The sequence below is a fragment of the Thamnophis elegans genome, chromosome 1 (genome assembly GCF_009769535.1).
Source record: "Thamnophis elegans isolate rThaEle1 chromosome 1, rThaEle1.pri, whole genome shotgun sequence".
Classification (NCBI taxonomy): Eukaryota; Metazoa; Chordata; class Lepidosauria; order Squamata; family Colubridae; genus Thamnophis; species Thamnophis elegans.
Window position 1 is genome coordinate 86,990,415 of NC_045541.1, and position 13,989 is coordinate 87,004,403.

Below are 13,989 nucleotides of genomic sequence, written 5' to 3' on the forward strand. Positions count from 1 at the left end.
AGAGATTCTCAGTCATCCAAGGCTGTCCCAAAGGTGCTTTTTCAAAAAGGCAACTGGATTTTCTGGTTTTTCTTTGAAGAAGTTTAGTTTTGCTTCTCATTCAAGAAGCTTCTTCAGTTCTGATCATCCAGTCAGAGCTGAAGAAGCTTCTTGGACAAGAAGAGAAACGTCTTCAGAGAAAAACCAGAAAGTCCAGTTGCTTCTTGAAAAAATCACCTTTGGGGCATCCTTCACTGTAAGTCCCCCCCCCCTAACTTTTCTTTAAGCAACTTGTCCTACCGCAGTCTCCACTTTATTGTGGCAAGAACACCCCTCAGACTCCGGATGCGGTCCGAAGACTTCCCTCCGAGAGCTGCTTTTAGTCCAGGAACCCCCTCTCCACACACACACAGCCTTTCCCCCTTTCCCTACATCTCGCGTGAGAGGGAAGCTTTCCCGCCGCTGGCCCCCGTCGTTCTTCAAGGGCCGTTGCGAAGCGCGCACTAGCCTGGCCTCCCAGCGATCACCTGCAGCCGGCCTGCGCTTTAACTCCAGCCAGGAGGCGCCCTCAGCCTTGGCCAAGACTCTTTCCTGCAAGGCGTGTCGCCGCCGCCGCGCCTCTCTTTTGCCTTTTCACCAGGGGGACCGAGCCGGCTTCGGTTCTTCGAAGTTTCCTCTTCAACGCGCCGGATTCAAGGAGAAGAGCTCCGGCTGGCGTCGCAGGGGAAGACGAGCCAGCCATCTCCCCCTCCAGACGCGGTCGCCCGAGAGAGAACCCGCCGAGAGGAACGCCGGCTGAGGTTAGAGGCTGCGGTACTCTCGTCCTTCCGCATTGTTACCCTGGAGAAAGAGAAACAGAGAGCGAGCGAGCGAGGGCTTGGTGGACTTTCAACGCCGGCAGAGGCGGTCCAGCCGGGCAGAGCAACGAGGGTGGAGGGAGACAAGGTAGCGTGGACAGAGGAGGAGAAGGGAAGCCGAGAGTCGGGCTTAACCCTCGCAGCGTTTGAGGTGGTGGTGGTGGATGTTGGGGGAAAGCATCTTGTAGGGGTCGCACGCACGTCCTCCAGAGGAGCGCGCGCGCATCTTTGGTGTCCGCCAGCATTCGGCGGTGCATGGGACGAGCCTCTCCGCATCCGGAAAGACTCGCAATGTTTGCATGGGAGACCTCTCCGGCCTGGCCTGTTGCCAAGCCCTTGGGAGAAGAAGAGAGGGTGGGGGCTGCAGCGGGAGGTTGGGGGGGGAGCGTCTTGACGGAGCAGGCGTCGTTGCTCCCGCTCCGGCCAACTGCTACGCTTTCTAGCCGGCCGCGGCAGCTGCGGCATCCGGGCGAGATGTATGCGGCAGCTTCTGACCGCGGCGGCTCCTCCCCCTTCTGCCTCCTTCCCACAGCAGGCCGACCGGCTGGTGTGAAACCTCCTTGCCCAGCAGCCAAAAGCAGCCCGGTGCCTCGAGCTCCAACATGACTGCCCCTGGGACGCTAGGTAAGTCTCTGCTGCGTCACTGCTCAAAGTAAGGCGGCTGGGCTTAAAGCGCAGAGCTGATTGGGGAAGGGCGGGAAGGGGCTGCGGCCACGCCGCTGTCCCCGGGACGGATGCAAACCGTGCTCGAGCACCTGCAGAACTGTTTAGCCGGACTGGGAGGTGGGTGGGAAGGTGGGATGGGATGGGAATCCCCTTCCCGGGCTGGGGCTCCCATCGCTTGGCTTGCGTTCTCCCAGTTGGTCTCCCCGCGCTCTCTCTGCACACCATCTTCCCCGCTTTTCTCCCTTTAATGGCTTGTAATATAAAATATTCAAGCCCTAGTATATCTCACTCCATAAATGGTCTCGACGTCTGGAAAGGAGAAAGGAGCCCGCCGACTCCGAAGAGATTAAACGAAGGACCAGCTCATCATCTTAACTTTGAAGGGGGAGAAAAAAGGCAAAAAATACAGCATATGCAGGCATTGTTTCTTAAAGGACAAGAGAAAAAGTAATTTGCGGCAAGCAGTTGGTTACATACTGTAATTTCAGGGCTCTTCCAGCATCTTGGCTTTCATTCCTTTTCACCTGCTATTATTAAGCAACTCCTTTCACTCCTGTTTTGAAGATTATACTTTGCAGATCATGAATTTGGTAAGCATATATAGGAGGAAGCAGATGCAGTGACATCATCTGATTTAGGCAGCTTCAGTGGTTCATGAGTACTGCACATCACAGCATGTCCTGAATTTCTCAGGGTTCACCAAATTTAATCTTGGAAATTGATTTGTGTGTAACAAAGTGTGTGGCCTGGAAATACCAGCTTCCTTCTTATTTTTTTTTTTAGCTAATAATAAGCCCAGTTATAGTGTTAGGGATATATATGTATGTGTACACATACACATACGTGATATAACTGCAGCAATAAAATCTCTTGTAACTGTGTAATGAAGTTTCTGTTCATTTAGTAAATAGAATGTATATGTATAATTCTATAGAGAACAAAGGATTGTACTTAAAGCTTGCATTGCTTGTACAGGATATTACTTTGAATGAGTGCTATTGGAAACTTTTTACAGAGATAAGAAACAGGAAATAAAATACAATAGGCCCATTATAAAGAAATATGAACGTTAAAATGCTTTCCTTCTTTACAAAGTATCAGAATATTTAATGTTAGGAACTGTTATTAGGATGAAATTAACCAAATTTCATGAATTTAATAAAATGCCCTTTGGCATTGTTAAACTCCAACTAAGGAAAAAAAATATCAGATCAAAACTATATTTGATTTTGCTTTTGTTTCCTTCTGAACAGATGACTCGAAGAATAATCCAATCAATGTTTAAAATCTATTTTAAAAATTCTATTGTCATTAGTCAGGGAAATTAAAAATCTCATTTAACTCTTTCATTGAAATGAATGAGACTTTCAATTCCTATTTTACATTCATTTAAGCCAAAGTAATCACTTTCGCTTAATATAATTTGAATATAATTCATTCATTATAATTAAATTGGATTGTAATCAAATTGAGTTATTGGTATTTGTTTCACCTGTTTCTTGCAACTCTTGAAGTATGGTGCTTGGCATATCAGTTCAAGTCCAAATGTTATATTTGACTCAAATAAGTTTGCATAGTTCTACTTTAGTAACAAGATGCTTTCATTCAGAACAAACTAAAGCCAGTCCTTGTGATAGTTGTTTGACATAATGAATACAATGAAAAAGAGTAGAAAAAAAAGATGGGCCTAGATTGCTAAATTTATGCTGCATCTTTCCTTCAGAGTTTGAGGTATTATTCTTACAACATAATACCTCTTTAAATTATGCTGGGTTAAGAACAATGGCTAAGCAAAAAGTAAGCATATGATTTTTTAGTTCTATTGTGTGTTCATTATATGGGTAAAGAAATCTCCTGGGGAGCAAGAGGGAATTAGGATTAATGATTAAAAATGCATGTCACGATGCAAACGTCATTCCTTAGGATATTGTGTGTGATATTGTGATGTTGAAGCTTGCGTAGTGATGTCATGATAAGTTTCATCATTTCATCATTGTGATAAGGAATGGATGCCTATGCATATTAGGTTGTTTATCCCAGGTCTTACAGCGTTTGAAGCACTGAACTAGAAACCAGGAGTTTGGGATTCCTAAATCTGCCTTGGATGCAAAGCCAGTCAATAACTCCTTTTCAAACTTTGAAGAAGATAATAACAAGCCAGTTCTGAAAAAAATATTGCCAACAATTGTGACTTTTTCACATTTGAAACACATCACCCCACTGACTTAAAAATACATCCTAACTGACTTAAAAATACATCTTCCCCAATTCCAAATCTTATTCTTGTCTATAGCCAAGTGGCTGCTGATGGGGTTTAAAGACAATAGAATTTCAAATCTGTAGCAAACTAATTCCAAATGTTAATGTCTCTTAAGTGCAAAATCGCAGTTGTTCTGGGATTACTAACCAAAGTGGTAAACCTAATTCAAGAACTGTACATGACAGCAGGTTAAAGTAATAGCTTGCAAATTGCTAATTGCATTGCTAATTGCAATTTTTGTCTTGTATGTCTTGGAGACATACACTTTGAATGACCCAAAATGCCCACTCAGTTTTTCAGCTGAGTTTAGCTTTGGGTTTTTGGTCCAAGGCAAATAGCCTTGAGTACGTTACCTTTAAAGTACTCTAATGGATTTTGTGCTGTGTCCTGATTCTTACTGCATATGGGTGTAAAACAAAGAAAACTAAATATACTTTATGCTGTTAAATATTTCATTGCATAAATATTTTATTAACTGTAGAAACAATGAAGCATTGAAATACTGAAATATCCATTGCAAATGTATGTAGAGTAATAAGGCGTCCTGGTTAAGATGTTGAGCTGGGACTTTACAATGTTGCGGTGGGGAAAAGTGGAAGACAGTATGTCAAATACATTGTCTGGAACTCCTGAAGGAAAGAGACAATACTATCAAACAAATAATTTATGTTGGATAGCCACCAAGATGTATTATTAATGCTGGTTTCAGTTTTTGAATCAAATTCTTAAGAAAAGTTGATTCACCAGAATAGTATGGCAGCACATAAAGTCAGCACTGAATTGTGGTTATTCAATGTAAATCTACATTCTTCTCAGTTGTTACATTTGGTATGGAAAAGGTCAATTGTATTAACTTTAATCACACACTGATTATGTTTCCACAGCATTGTTAATTTAGTCATGTCCTTTTTTTGAGTCTCTCTCTCTCTATATCTATCTATCTATCTATCTATCTATCTATCTATCTATCTATCTATCTAATCTTGCATACACACACACCCTGTGTGCAAACAGTACAGGGTTGGGGACAATTGAAACAGTTTTAAATTGCTTACTTTCTCAGCACTCCTCCCTGCTGCAATTTCCTGTTGTAATTTACCAATTCACAGTAGTGCAATCAGTATTGGCACCATCGTTCAGTGTTTGGGCATGATGGCAGCATTGGGAGGGGTTATCCACGCCCACTTGTCTGAGACCTTTTCCCATCCTCTTTTTGGTTTCATGGGAAGAATAAAGATTACAACAGACTAAGTCAGAGTTCACACAAGGGACACATTTTCCCAGGGACATTTTAAGGCTTTGAATTTGTCCAAGTATCAAGAAGGTACAGTTAAGCTTCTGGTAAGCAGCTTGCATGATAGAGTTGTTGGTGACAGAAGGTTACCTTAGTCCCAAATGGAGGCCTGTTTTGGACCTAGGATGGTCACATGACATGCTAACACCTCCCAGACCTAGATAAGCAGATCATACAAACAGGCATTCATCCTTTTTACATAACTGCAGAGGCTTTTTGAATTGCACCTAATACATTTAGGACTAAGAAATGAATATGGAAACTGGAAAGAAAACATTTCATTAGAAAATCTTTCACACGTATCGCACAGGAATATTTGAAGCTCACCTAATTTTAGCAATTCCTGCTGAGCTATTCAAGTCTTTAAAACTGGTTTACCCATATAAGAAAAGCTTGCTAGGATGACTAGAAAATGGAAGAATTTAAGGTAAAATGTGCTTTTTGTAAATTACTAGAGTGGTGTGAATTTATTACATTTTATATTAATAAAAGGAATAGCAGAATTAACACATTATGTGTTTTTCATAGCAGAGATGCCCAGACAATTCCCAAAGTTAAACATGTCTGAAGTTGACGAGTCAGTGCGAATCTTGGCTGAAAAAGTTTTTGCCAAGGTTCTTCGAGAAGAAGATAGCAAAGATGCCTTGTCCCTTTTCACTGTGCCTGAAGATTGTCCTATTGGGCAACAAGAGGCCAAAGAAAGAGAACTTCAGAAGGAATTGGCAGAACAGCAGTCTTTGGAAACTACCAAAAGGTAGGTTTGACAGAGTGGAAGAATTTTTAGTAAGGAGATTTGAGGTCTGCTAAGAACAGTTGTTTGATACCATCAGATATAATATGAAGTGTTGTAACTCTCTAATCCTGCCATTGGCTTTTATATGATTTTAGTCTTTTTGATGATGTATTCTTGATTGACTCATAATATGCCATCAAGTTGCAAATCCTATAAATATATTTTCTCCATGATGAAAGACCTTACACTGGTCTTTCAGATCTTTTTGACAGTACATCCATTGCCACGGTAACTGAGTTTATCCACTTTGATCCTGGTTGATCTGTTTTCTGTTAATTCTTCTTATTTATATGGATTCAGTGCCACCCACCTCTGATTTATTCAGTTAAACTGGAGGTAGGGAATGCCATTTAGAAATGAAATCAATTTATACAGAAATTTTTTAAAGTGAGTGAATCAGGAGTCCAGTTCATCTTACTACTTATACAGCTTATGTGCAAGTATGAGCCTACATAAAACCCAAGTTCATTCCCTGCAGATACCCATTTGGTAAATGCATATTCAGTTTTTTTTAATTGTTCACCCTTTGACTATTGTTGAAGTTCATACTTGTCCCTATGATTCTCTATCTTTCTCACCAGGAACAGAGGACAAGTAATCAATGAACAGCTGTAAATAGATGGCTGAGACATTTATACAAAAGATGTTTATGGGCATCACATAATCAGTTAAATGGTCCCTTCTAGTTATGTTCTCTTCTGTCAAAATATTTAGCAAGTTAATTAAACAAAAGTATTGCTTTTTAATATGGGGAAATAACTTCTAAATTCATTCAAACAACAGTGAAAAGGTTTACATTCTAATACTGTGAATCTTGAAATAAGTTTACAAATATTGCTCATTTGATAAACATTGTAAAATGAAGCATTTGTACTGAAGTCTCAAGAGACCATTTGTCTAACACTTTTTCAGGAGTCTGTATAGTACCATATTTTACAATCCTTAATATTTTTCATAAATACCTGTTTTGAATATTTCTAATGAGATTTCTACATGAGACAGAAGTAACATAGTGGATTCATGAAGTAGAAAAAAAGCCTTTTGAATAAAGAAATGTGTGTATTATTCTTTAGAAGAATTGTTGCCTTAAATTGATGTCTTGTTGACTTTATATTTGTGTGTTACGTATACTTAGGAAGAAAAGTTTCAAAATGATTCGATCCCAGTCCTTGTCATTACAAATTCCATTGCAAGACTGGAAGCCTCCATCAGCTACTCCTGCTGTGTCTCCTCCTACTCCAGTTCTTCCAGGTGCCTTTCAACCTATCCAAGGGACATATGATGTTCCAGAATTTCAAAGAGTTACAATTAGTGGGGATTACTGTGCTGGGGTAAGCAAACAGATAGATAATGGCAATGGGGTTTTTCCCCTTATAAATTAAATATTGTATATATAACATGACATTGAATTATTTGCTTATGCTTGTGTAGAATTGTGTAAGCAGCCATGGGAATTTTGTCATGGCCAATAGCTTTGTTGTACTGAAGAAAGATGTAATATACTGCTATAGAAATACAATATTCCAAATGATACATTTGGAGTACACAATTTGTCCTGTGGTATTCCTGTAGTAGTTAAAGACAATCATTAACTTCACTCTCTTCTTCATGTTAATCCTCAACTGGAGGCACGTACTGCTAAACAACATAACTAGACATTACCTAAAATAGGAAGTCGAAGCATATTTTCCATAGTGACATATATTGGCCTCATTCCATTTGCAGGATATTATTAGTAGGAATATGAATAGGTATGAAGTTGGAGTCAAATAACTTTGAGGGAAATGTCCAGTTGACCCTAGTTTCAGGTAACAAATAGGATATTACATCTTCACTTGTATGATGTGTTGATATGAAGTAATAGTGTTCATTAAACTGAAAGGATCCTTTCTAACAAGTCCTTTGAAATCAGATACAAGCCTAGATCTGAATATAATTTCTTGAACCATTAATTTCCAAAGCTCTGGAAATGTGTTTTGAATTTACTGAATTAGCTGAGGTCTTAATCACATTGTTTTACAAAGTTATATTTTAAATCATCTCTGATTTAAAATTTAAATATCTGGTCTCTATCTCTGATTCTCACTGAAGTGATAAATCTTAGCCAGACTGCAGATAGAAGTGGATAATTAAATACCCATCTGTACAACAATTTCACACAAGATACTTAATAAGGCATTAGTGAGAAGCATTCTGTCACAATTTTCTAGCTTTTTATATGCAGGGAATTCCTTTGAATGAAGGAGCATTCTGTGAATTGACTCCCACCTGCATTCTTGAATAATATAGGCTGCATGCAGACAGCTGCTTTCCCACCCCAGAGCTGGCAGGAAATCATGCCCACTCTAAATATTTATATCCCCTACAGTTGCACCCTTATTATGTGTCCCCAATATGACTGCGCTGCACTGTGTTCATTCAACTTTCACATGCAGTATTCTTTTTTAAATAAGCATTTTATTGTATTTCATGAACAAACATTAATATACAAACTAACAAAAAGGGAAAATAGCGAGGGGAATAATGGGACAAATTAAAAGTTGACAAAAATACATCAAATATTTTTAAAAAGTGACTTCCGACTTATTTCAGTACAAAGATAACAACTATTCTCTAATTGAAATGAATATTCAATATTTAAACTGCCTTAGAATGCTAATTATCACTAATCTAGAAAACTTCTCATAATTTTAATCTAACATATAATAAATGATCCAATATGTATAACCATATATTTAAGAAACTCATTAATGGCTGAAGGTTGGCCACCTCAATTGAAATTCCAGTCTTGCCTAATGTCATCCAGTATGTGAATTTATTTATTTGTTGTTCCCATTTATTGGTGTTGGCAGGTACAAATTGGTTACTTCATACACTGCAGGTTTTTTTTTTTACATTTTCTGTTCTACTGTTGACCAATTTAACTTTAAAGCATGTTTTGAAACTGTGAGTTGACTGATTAACTGGTTGGTTATGAATCACTAATTGGCAGGGGGAGTTTGGCTTTTTCCAAGATGGAAACAGATGGAATTTGAGAATTGGTTAGCTGTAAGGATAAGCATAGGAAGTATAAAGTATTCTTAGAATGTAAGAAGATGAAGCAATGAATCAGGAATAACTTGAGACCGCACAGAAAGGCAAGTCCCAACCCCACAGGCTACAGAAGTTCAAGAACTGAGCCTTTATACTGTCCACTAATGCTGTAAACTAGGATTTTGCACTCAGTTAATTGGTTGAAAAACATTTTTTTTTAAAAAAAAAAGGTAGATGCAAAAGTTCTGGTCTCTCTTGCTGCCAAAAGAGAAGTGGAACATGGGGAAGGCGTTCAGGGATGAAATGGGAAGGGATTATTCCATAGAAAACAGCAGAACTATTTGGAATCAGATCTAAAACAATTCACTATGGTCAACTCACCACAGCCAACTTGCCATGGCCAACTTAATGCAGGACAACTCCCTGCAGGACAAGAAATACACCAATATTAAAGAAATAATGGAATAGAATCATTAAAGAAAGAAGGGACGGAATGAAATGTGAATGGAAAAGAATTAAAATATTTTTAAATTTGTTTTAAATAATTAAATAGAATTGTTAAATTGTTCAGCAGTGAGTTGTCCCACAGTGAGTTCACTGTGGCAAGTTGTCTTGCAGTGAGTTGGCCACGGCAAATTGGCTGTAGCAAGTTGTCACATTCCGGTTGGAGTGACAATATTGCCGACCCAGAGCATGTAACTTCAGGCTACTTTTATGAAGTCCATCAACACTCTTTACGTTGTGTAGAAAGAGTGTCTTGAAGAGGGATGTTAGGGAAACACCACTTATAGAACATTTAGCTTAAGCCACTGTCCCCTGTGGGAAGATGGTGAGCTAGACACTCTGGTATGTCTTTGGAAAATGGTTAGAGGGCTGTTCTAGTCACTAGGCAAGGAGGCTATTGGGATTTTCCTATAGCCTGGCAGAGGTGTATTGCTTCAAAGAGAAACATTTCCAAGTACATTCATTTTGGATTAGGATTATACTTTTAATTAATAACTGTATAACCTCTCCCTTCAGGTTACAGTTGATGATTATGAACAAGCTGCTAGAAATTTAGCAAAAGCTTTACTTATTCGAGAGAAGTATTGCCGCTTTGCTTACCATCGTTTTCCAAGGACGACAGCACAATATTTGTGCAGTATGAAAAATGAAAAATGGAAAACTGAAGATGAAGTGCTCCCAGGTAAATTAGCTCTAATTATAAAAAAAATAATGCTTTGATTTCTGGCCAAGTCCCACCATTGAGCTAAGTTATGGCTTCCCTAAACTTGATTTGTTAAACTAAATGTCATGATCCAAATTGTATTTAACTTTTTAAAGCATGTCATTTCTTAAAACCATAATTGTACTCAATGACAACAAATGAAACTATTGATTTTTTTTTGCAGCATGTAAATCTAGCCAGAAGTATTTATTTACTTCTTTAAGTAAAATAAGCACTTAAAAAGTGGTAGAAGTTCTAAAAAAACACATGCTCATGTACAGTATTCTGAGTATATAAATTATAATACAGCAATCTGAAATCTGTCTCCATTACAATATTTAGTCCATGAAATAGCCATGATATATATGCAAAGCTTGTTCATTAAGTTGCAGTTGGATTACTGATTGTTTAAAGCTGTCAACTTTTTTATAGCCCACAGTCATGCAACAAGCTGAGCAAAAAGAAAACTAACAGATAATGGCTTAAAAAAGAAATAAAATGGTAACCTGGAATCAATTAAGTTTTTAAAATGTACCGTATTCAGTCTGATTTACACATGAAGACGACCGGTTGTATATTTTCTTCCTTTCAAATAGAATGAATTACAGGTTTCTAATTAACAATCACTCATCCATACAATTCCCTTTTAATTGATACTCACATAAAAATGCATGCTGATTTCTAAGCACATGGACACAGACCAATATAAATATTATATTTCAGTAAATATTCTATAGACAGCTATAGGCAATTGCTGTGCACTACATTTTTAGGTAATGCAGGAATTTCCTACAACAAAAATCAGTTTACTTGCTTTTAGTTTTTTTCCCTATGCATTAAGAAAGAGTTTGACATGCCAAAATAAAAGAATTAATGGTAGTTAATGTAAGCAAGAAAACCATCACCTGCTATATTAATGTGGAGATGCAATTGAAAGTATTAAAATAGGATATAAAGAAAAGATAGTTATCATTAACTGAGAGCATAACTCCCCTTTTAAAATCTTTGGAATAGTGAATAGTTTTTCTATATCCTAACCAGATCTGGTTGTTTGCCCATTCTTGGACTAAAAGGTGAAAAAGAATCTTAATTATTAGAAGTGTGTGTAGGCTGGGTCAAGTGAAAAGCACAAGCTCTGCTTTTACCATGTATCTGCCATGATGTCACACACATGTAGGAAAGGGTGGGGTTTATGTTACTAACATGTTGCTATCATTTTGCTACAAGTGCCAATGCCTCTTTAATTACTTTAAAAATTGCTCCTAAAATTGATTTGGGTTTAAAAAATATAGAGAAAATGGCTGTTTCATAGCTAACCCCCCCCCCCCCGAGATGTGTGCTTTTTGTCTTCCTTTCAATATATAAATACACTTTGTTGCATGGTAGAGTGTAGATAATAATAAACCAAATAAATGGCTTATGTACCTGCTGGGTGGTGGTACTACATATATTTTAATAAATATCCTTGCATCGCTTGGTGTGGAAGCAGAGTTACTCCCAAAGGTATAACCCGTATCAACCATTAGCACCAGTCAATGGTATTTGTGACACATCTTTAAATGTTCAATTGACTAAGTTTCATATTTAATGAATAAAGTTTATAATAATAATAGCCATGGTACCAAGTGCCCCGATTTCAAAACACATCAATAAATTGCAGCTTCCTGCAATAACACCAGTGGAACTGCAAAAAACTTCTGCTACTCCTGACATCATGTATTTGAAGAAGATACTTGATTGGTACCTAGGACGCTGGCAGCAACCCGTATCAACCATTAGCACCAGTCAATAGTATTTGTGACACATTTTTAAATGTTCACTTGGCTGAGTTTCATGTTTAATGAATAAAAGATAATCATCATGGATAAGAAGAGAAACGTCTTCAAAAGAAAAAACAGGATAGTCCAGTTGCCTCCTGAAAAAGCCCCTTTGGGACATCCATGACCTGGAGGACTGAGAATTTCTACCTACTTTAAACGGAGTTACTATTTCACAATAAGACCAGTATGAAATAGCATACAGGGTTTTTTAGAAAAACTGTTGTTTACTAACAATTTAATTTCCAGCTATGATAGAATGAGTCTGTATTTTAAATGATGCTAGAATGTCTGACATTGATATTTTACAGATTTCCACCCACCACTGAAAGAACTGCAGGATCCTTACAATCTTGATGATTCTCCAGGGAACTTGGACTATGTTGTAAAGATGAAGGATGGCATCTTCTTAGTTTTTGAAAACGAAGAAAAGATGGAACTTAATGAACCACAAAGTTTGCCTTATCCTGATCGGCATACCTACACCCTTGACCTCAGCCATGTGTTGGCTCTTATTGCCAATGGCCCAACGTATGGTTCTTTTTAACTTTAAGAATTCTATAAGGCTAGGATATTAAATGCTTTATTAATCATAATGCTATAGTTGTTCTTCAGCCACTTCTGTTTGATGAAGTTCTAGAATCCTAATCCTATACAAGTTTATTTAGAAATAGATTTTGTCTGAAAATACAGATAAAGACAGTGGCAGAATAGTATGTTTATGAGTTGTAGTGGCTTAGGTTAACTCCCCGCATTTTCTGAAAATTATGGTAATATAAATAGATATTCCTTAATCAGAAGAATGGAAATGACCCATTGAATTAGAAACAGTTGTTTTAGTGTGAAATAGTACATTTTAATCTGAAATGGAATGCTTCACATTTAAAACCGTTCTAGTTCAAAGTTATTTGTACCAGGGTTCCTTGGGGTATGTCAAAAAGATAAGATGCTTCACACAACTGTGAGATCAGTCCTGCCCCTTTTTTACATACAAGTGACACATATTAAAAAGGACTTGTGTGCTCACAACTGTCTTATTTACATTTTGACCTCCCTAATGCAGAGGTCCCTGGCCAGTAATAATGCCCAGCAGGTATCTGTTATTTAACGTAAAACAATTCTTTTCTATATAGTATAAAAGTATAATTAACCAATGATGATTCATTTTTCACAGAAAAACATATTGCCACAAGCGGCTTAATTTTCTAGGATCTAAGTTTGGTTTACATGAAATGCTAAATGAGATGTCTGAATTAAAAGAACTGAAAAGTAACCCTCATCGAGATTTTTATAATGTAAGAAAGGTAAGTGAAAGCAATTATTCTTCATTTTTTTACACCTAGTCTCCCCAATCATTCAAACCGTCTTATTGTATATTGAAAATTTGAAATGTCAAAATTTTTCAACTTTCAATTTCCAATCATTACGGGTGCTCAAAAATTGTGACATGCCTTGGGGATTGTAAAGATTTTGGTTACTTTAATATAATGTAGATGTGCTTTGTAAGTAACTACATAAATATGATAACTTTTTAACATTTTGTTCTTTCAGTGGTATGTCTTGTAATCAATCTCACTTCTTAAAGCCATTTGGTGTATGGATAACCATATCTAAAGTTTGAATCTGGTGGCAGGAACACAGATTGTGAACACTGAAGGAATAGAACACTAAGGGCTTATCGCTTCAATTATTTTTCAGCTAGTTTAAGAGTGTAACTGACGTGGAAGTATGGAATATGTAGCAGCAAAACATTGAAAGCAAATGTGCTTATCTAAAGATCTGTAGAAAGAGGCTGTAATACAGATCTTTGCATGTGAGAGATCTAAAGTGAGCAGTTGATACTTTAATTTTTATTCCAATTTTACTTTTATGTAATGCAAAAGTCATAACTACTAGTATATTTAGGATAAGGTGGAAATTGTTATTGTTCTTATTCAGTACAGTGTAATATATATTTGGACATCTTAAACATCTTTTTTCAATTTATTTTCTCATCTTATTTACTTAGACGACTTTCTTTCAATTTATTCAAAATTTTATAGCTCAAACAATTTACACTTTTTGTAGAGAATGAATTTATTAT

The 13,989-nt window shown here is 37.4% G+C and overlaps 1 protein-coding gene across 2 annotated transcripts in view; it reads left to right on the forward strand.

The window, feature by feature from the left end:
* Positions 1 to 520: 520 nt before the first annotated feature.
* Positions 521 to 13,989, forward strand: part of AMPD3 (adenosine monophosphate deaminase 3) — a 61,706-nt gene continuing 48,237 nt past the window's right edge. Inside the window, exons 1-7 of one of the 2 annotated variants that reach the window (XM_032233701.1) lie at positions 521 to 779; positions 1,369 to 1,460; positions 5,585 to 5,810; positions 6,985 to 7,180; positions 9,903 to 10,068; positions 12,218 to 12,437; positions 13,081 to 13,210. In XM_032233701.1, coding sequence (XP_032089592.1) covers positions 1,439 to 1,460; positions 5,585 to 5,810; positions 6,985 to 7,180; positions 9,903 to 10,068; positions 12,218 to 12,437; positions 13,081 to 13,210 — 960 coding nt within the window. In that variant the 5' untranslated portion in view covers positions 521 to 779; positions 1,369 to 1,438. The remainder of the gene's footprint in view (positions 780 to 1,368; positions 1,461 to 5,584; positions 5,811 to 6,984; positions 7,181 to 9,902; positions 10,069 to 12,217; positions 12,438 to 13,080; positions 13,211 to 13,989) is intronic. The other variant, XM_032233709.1, reaches the window with a different exon arrangement.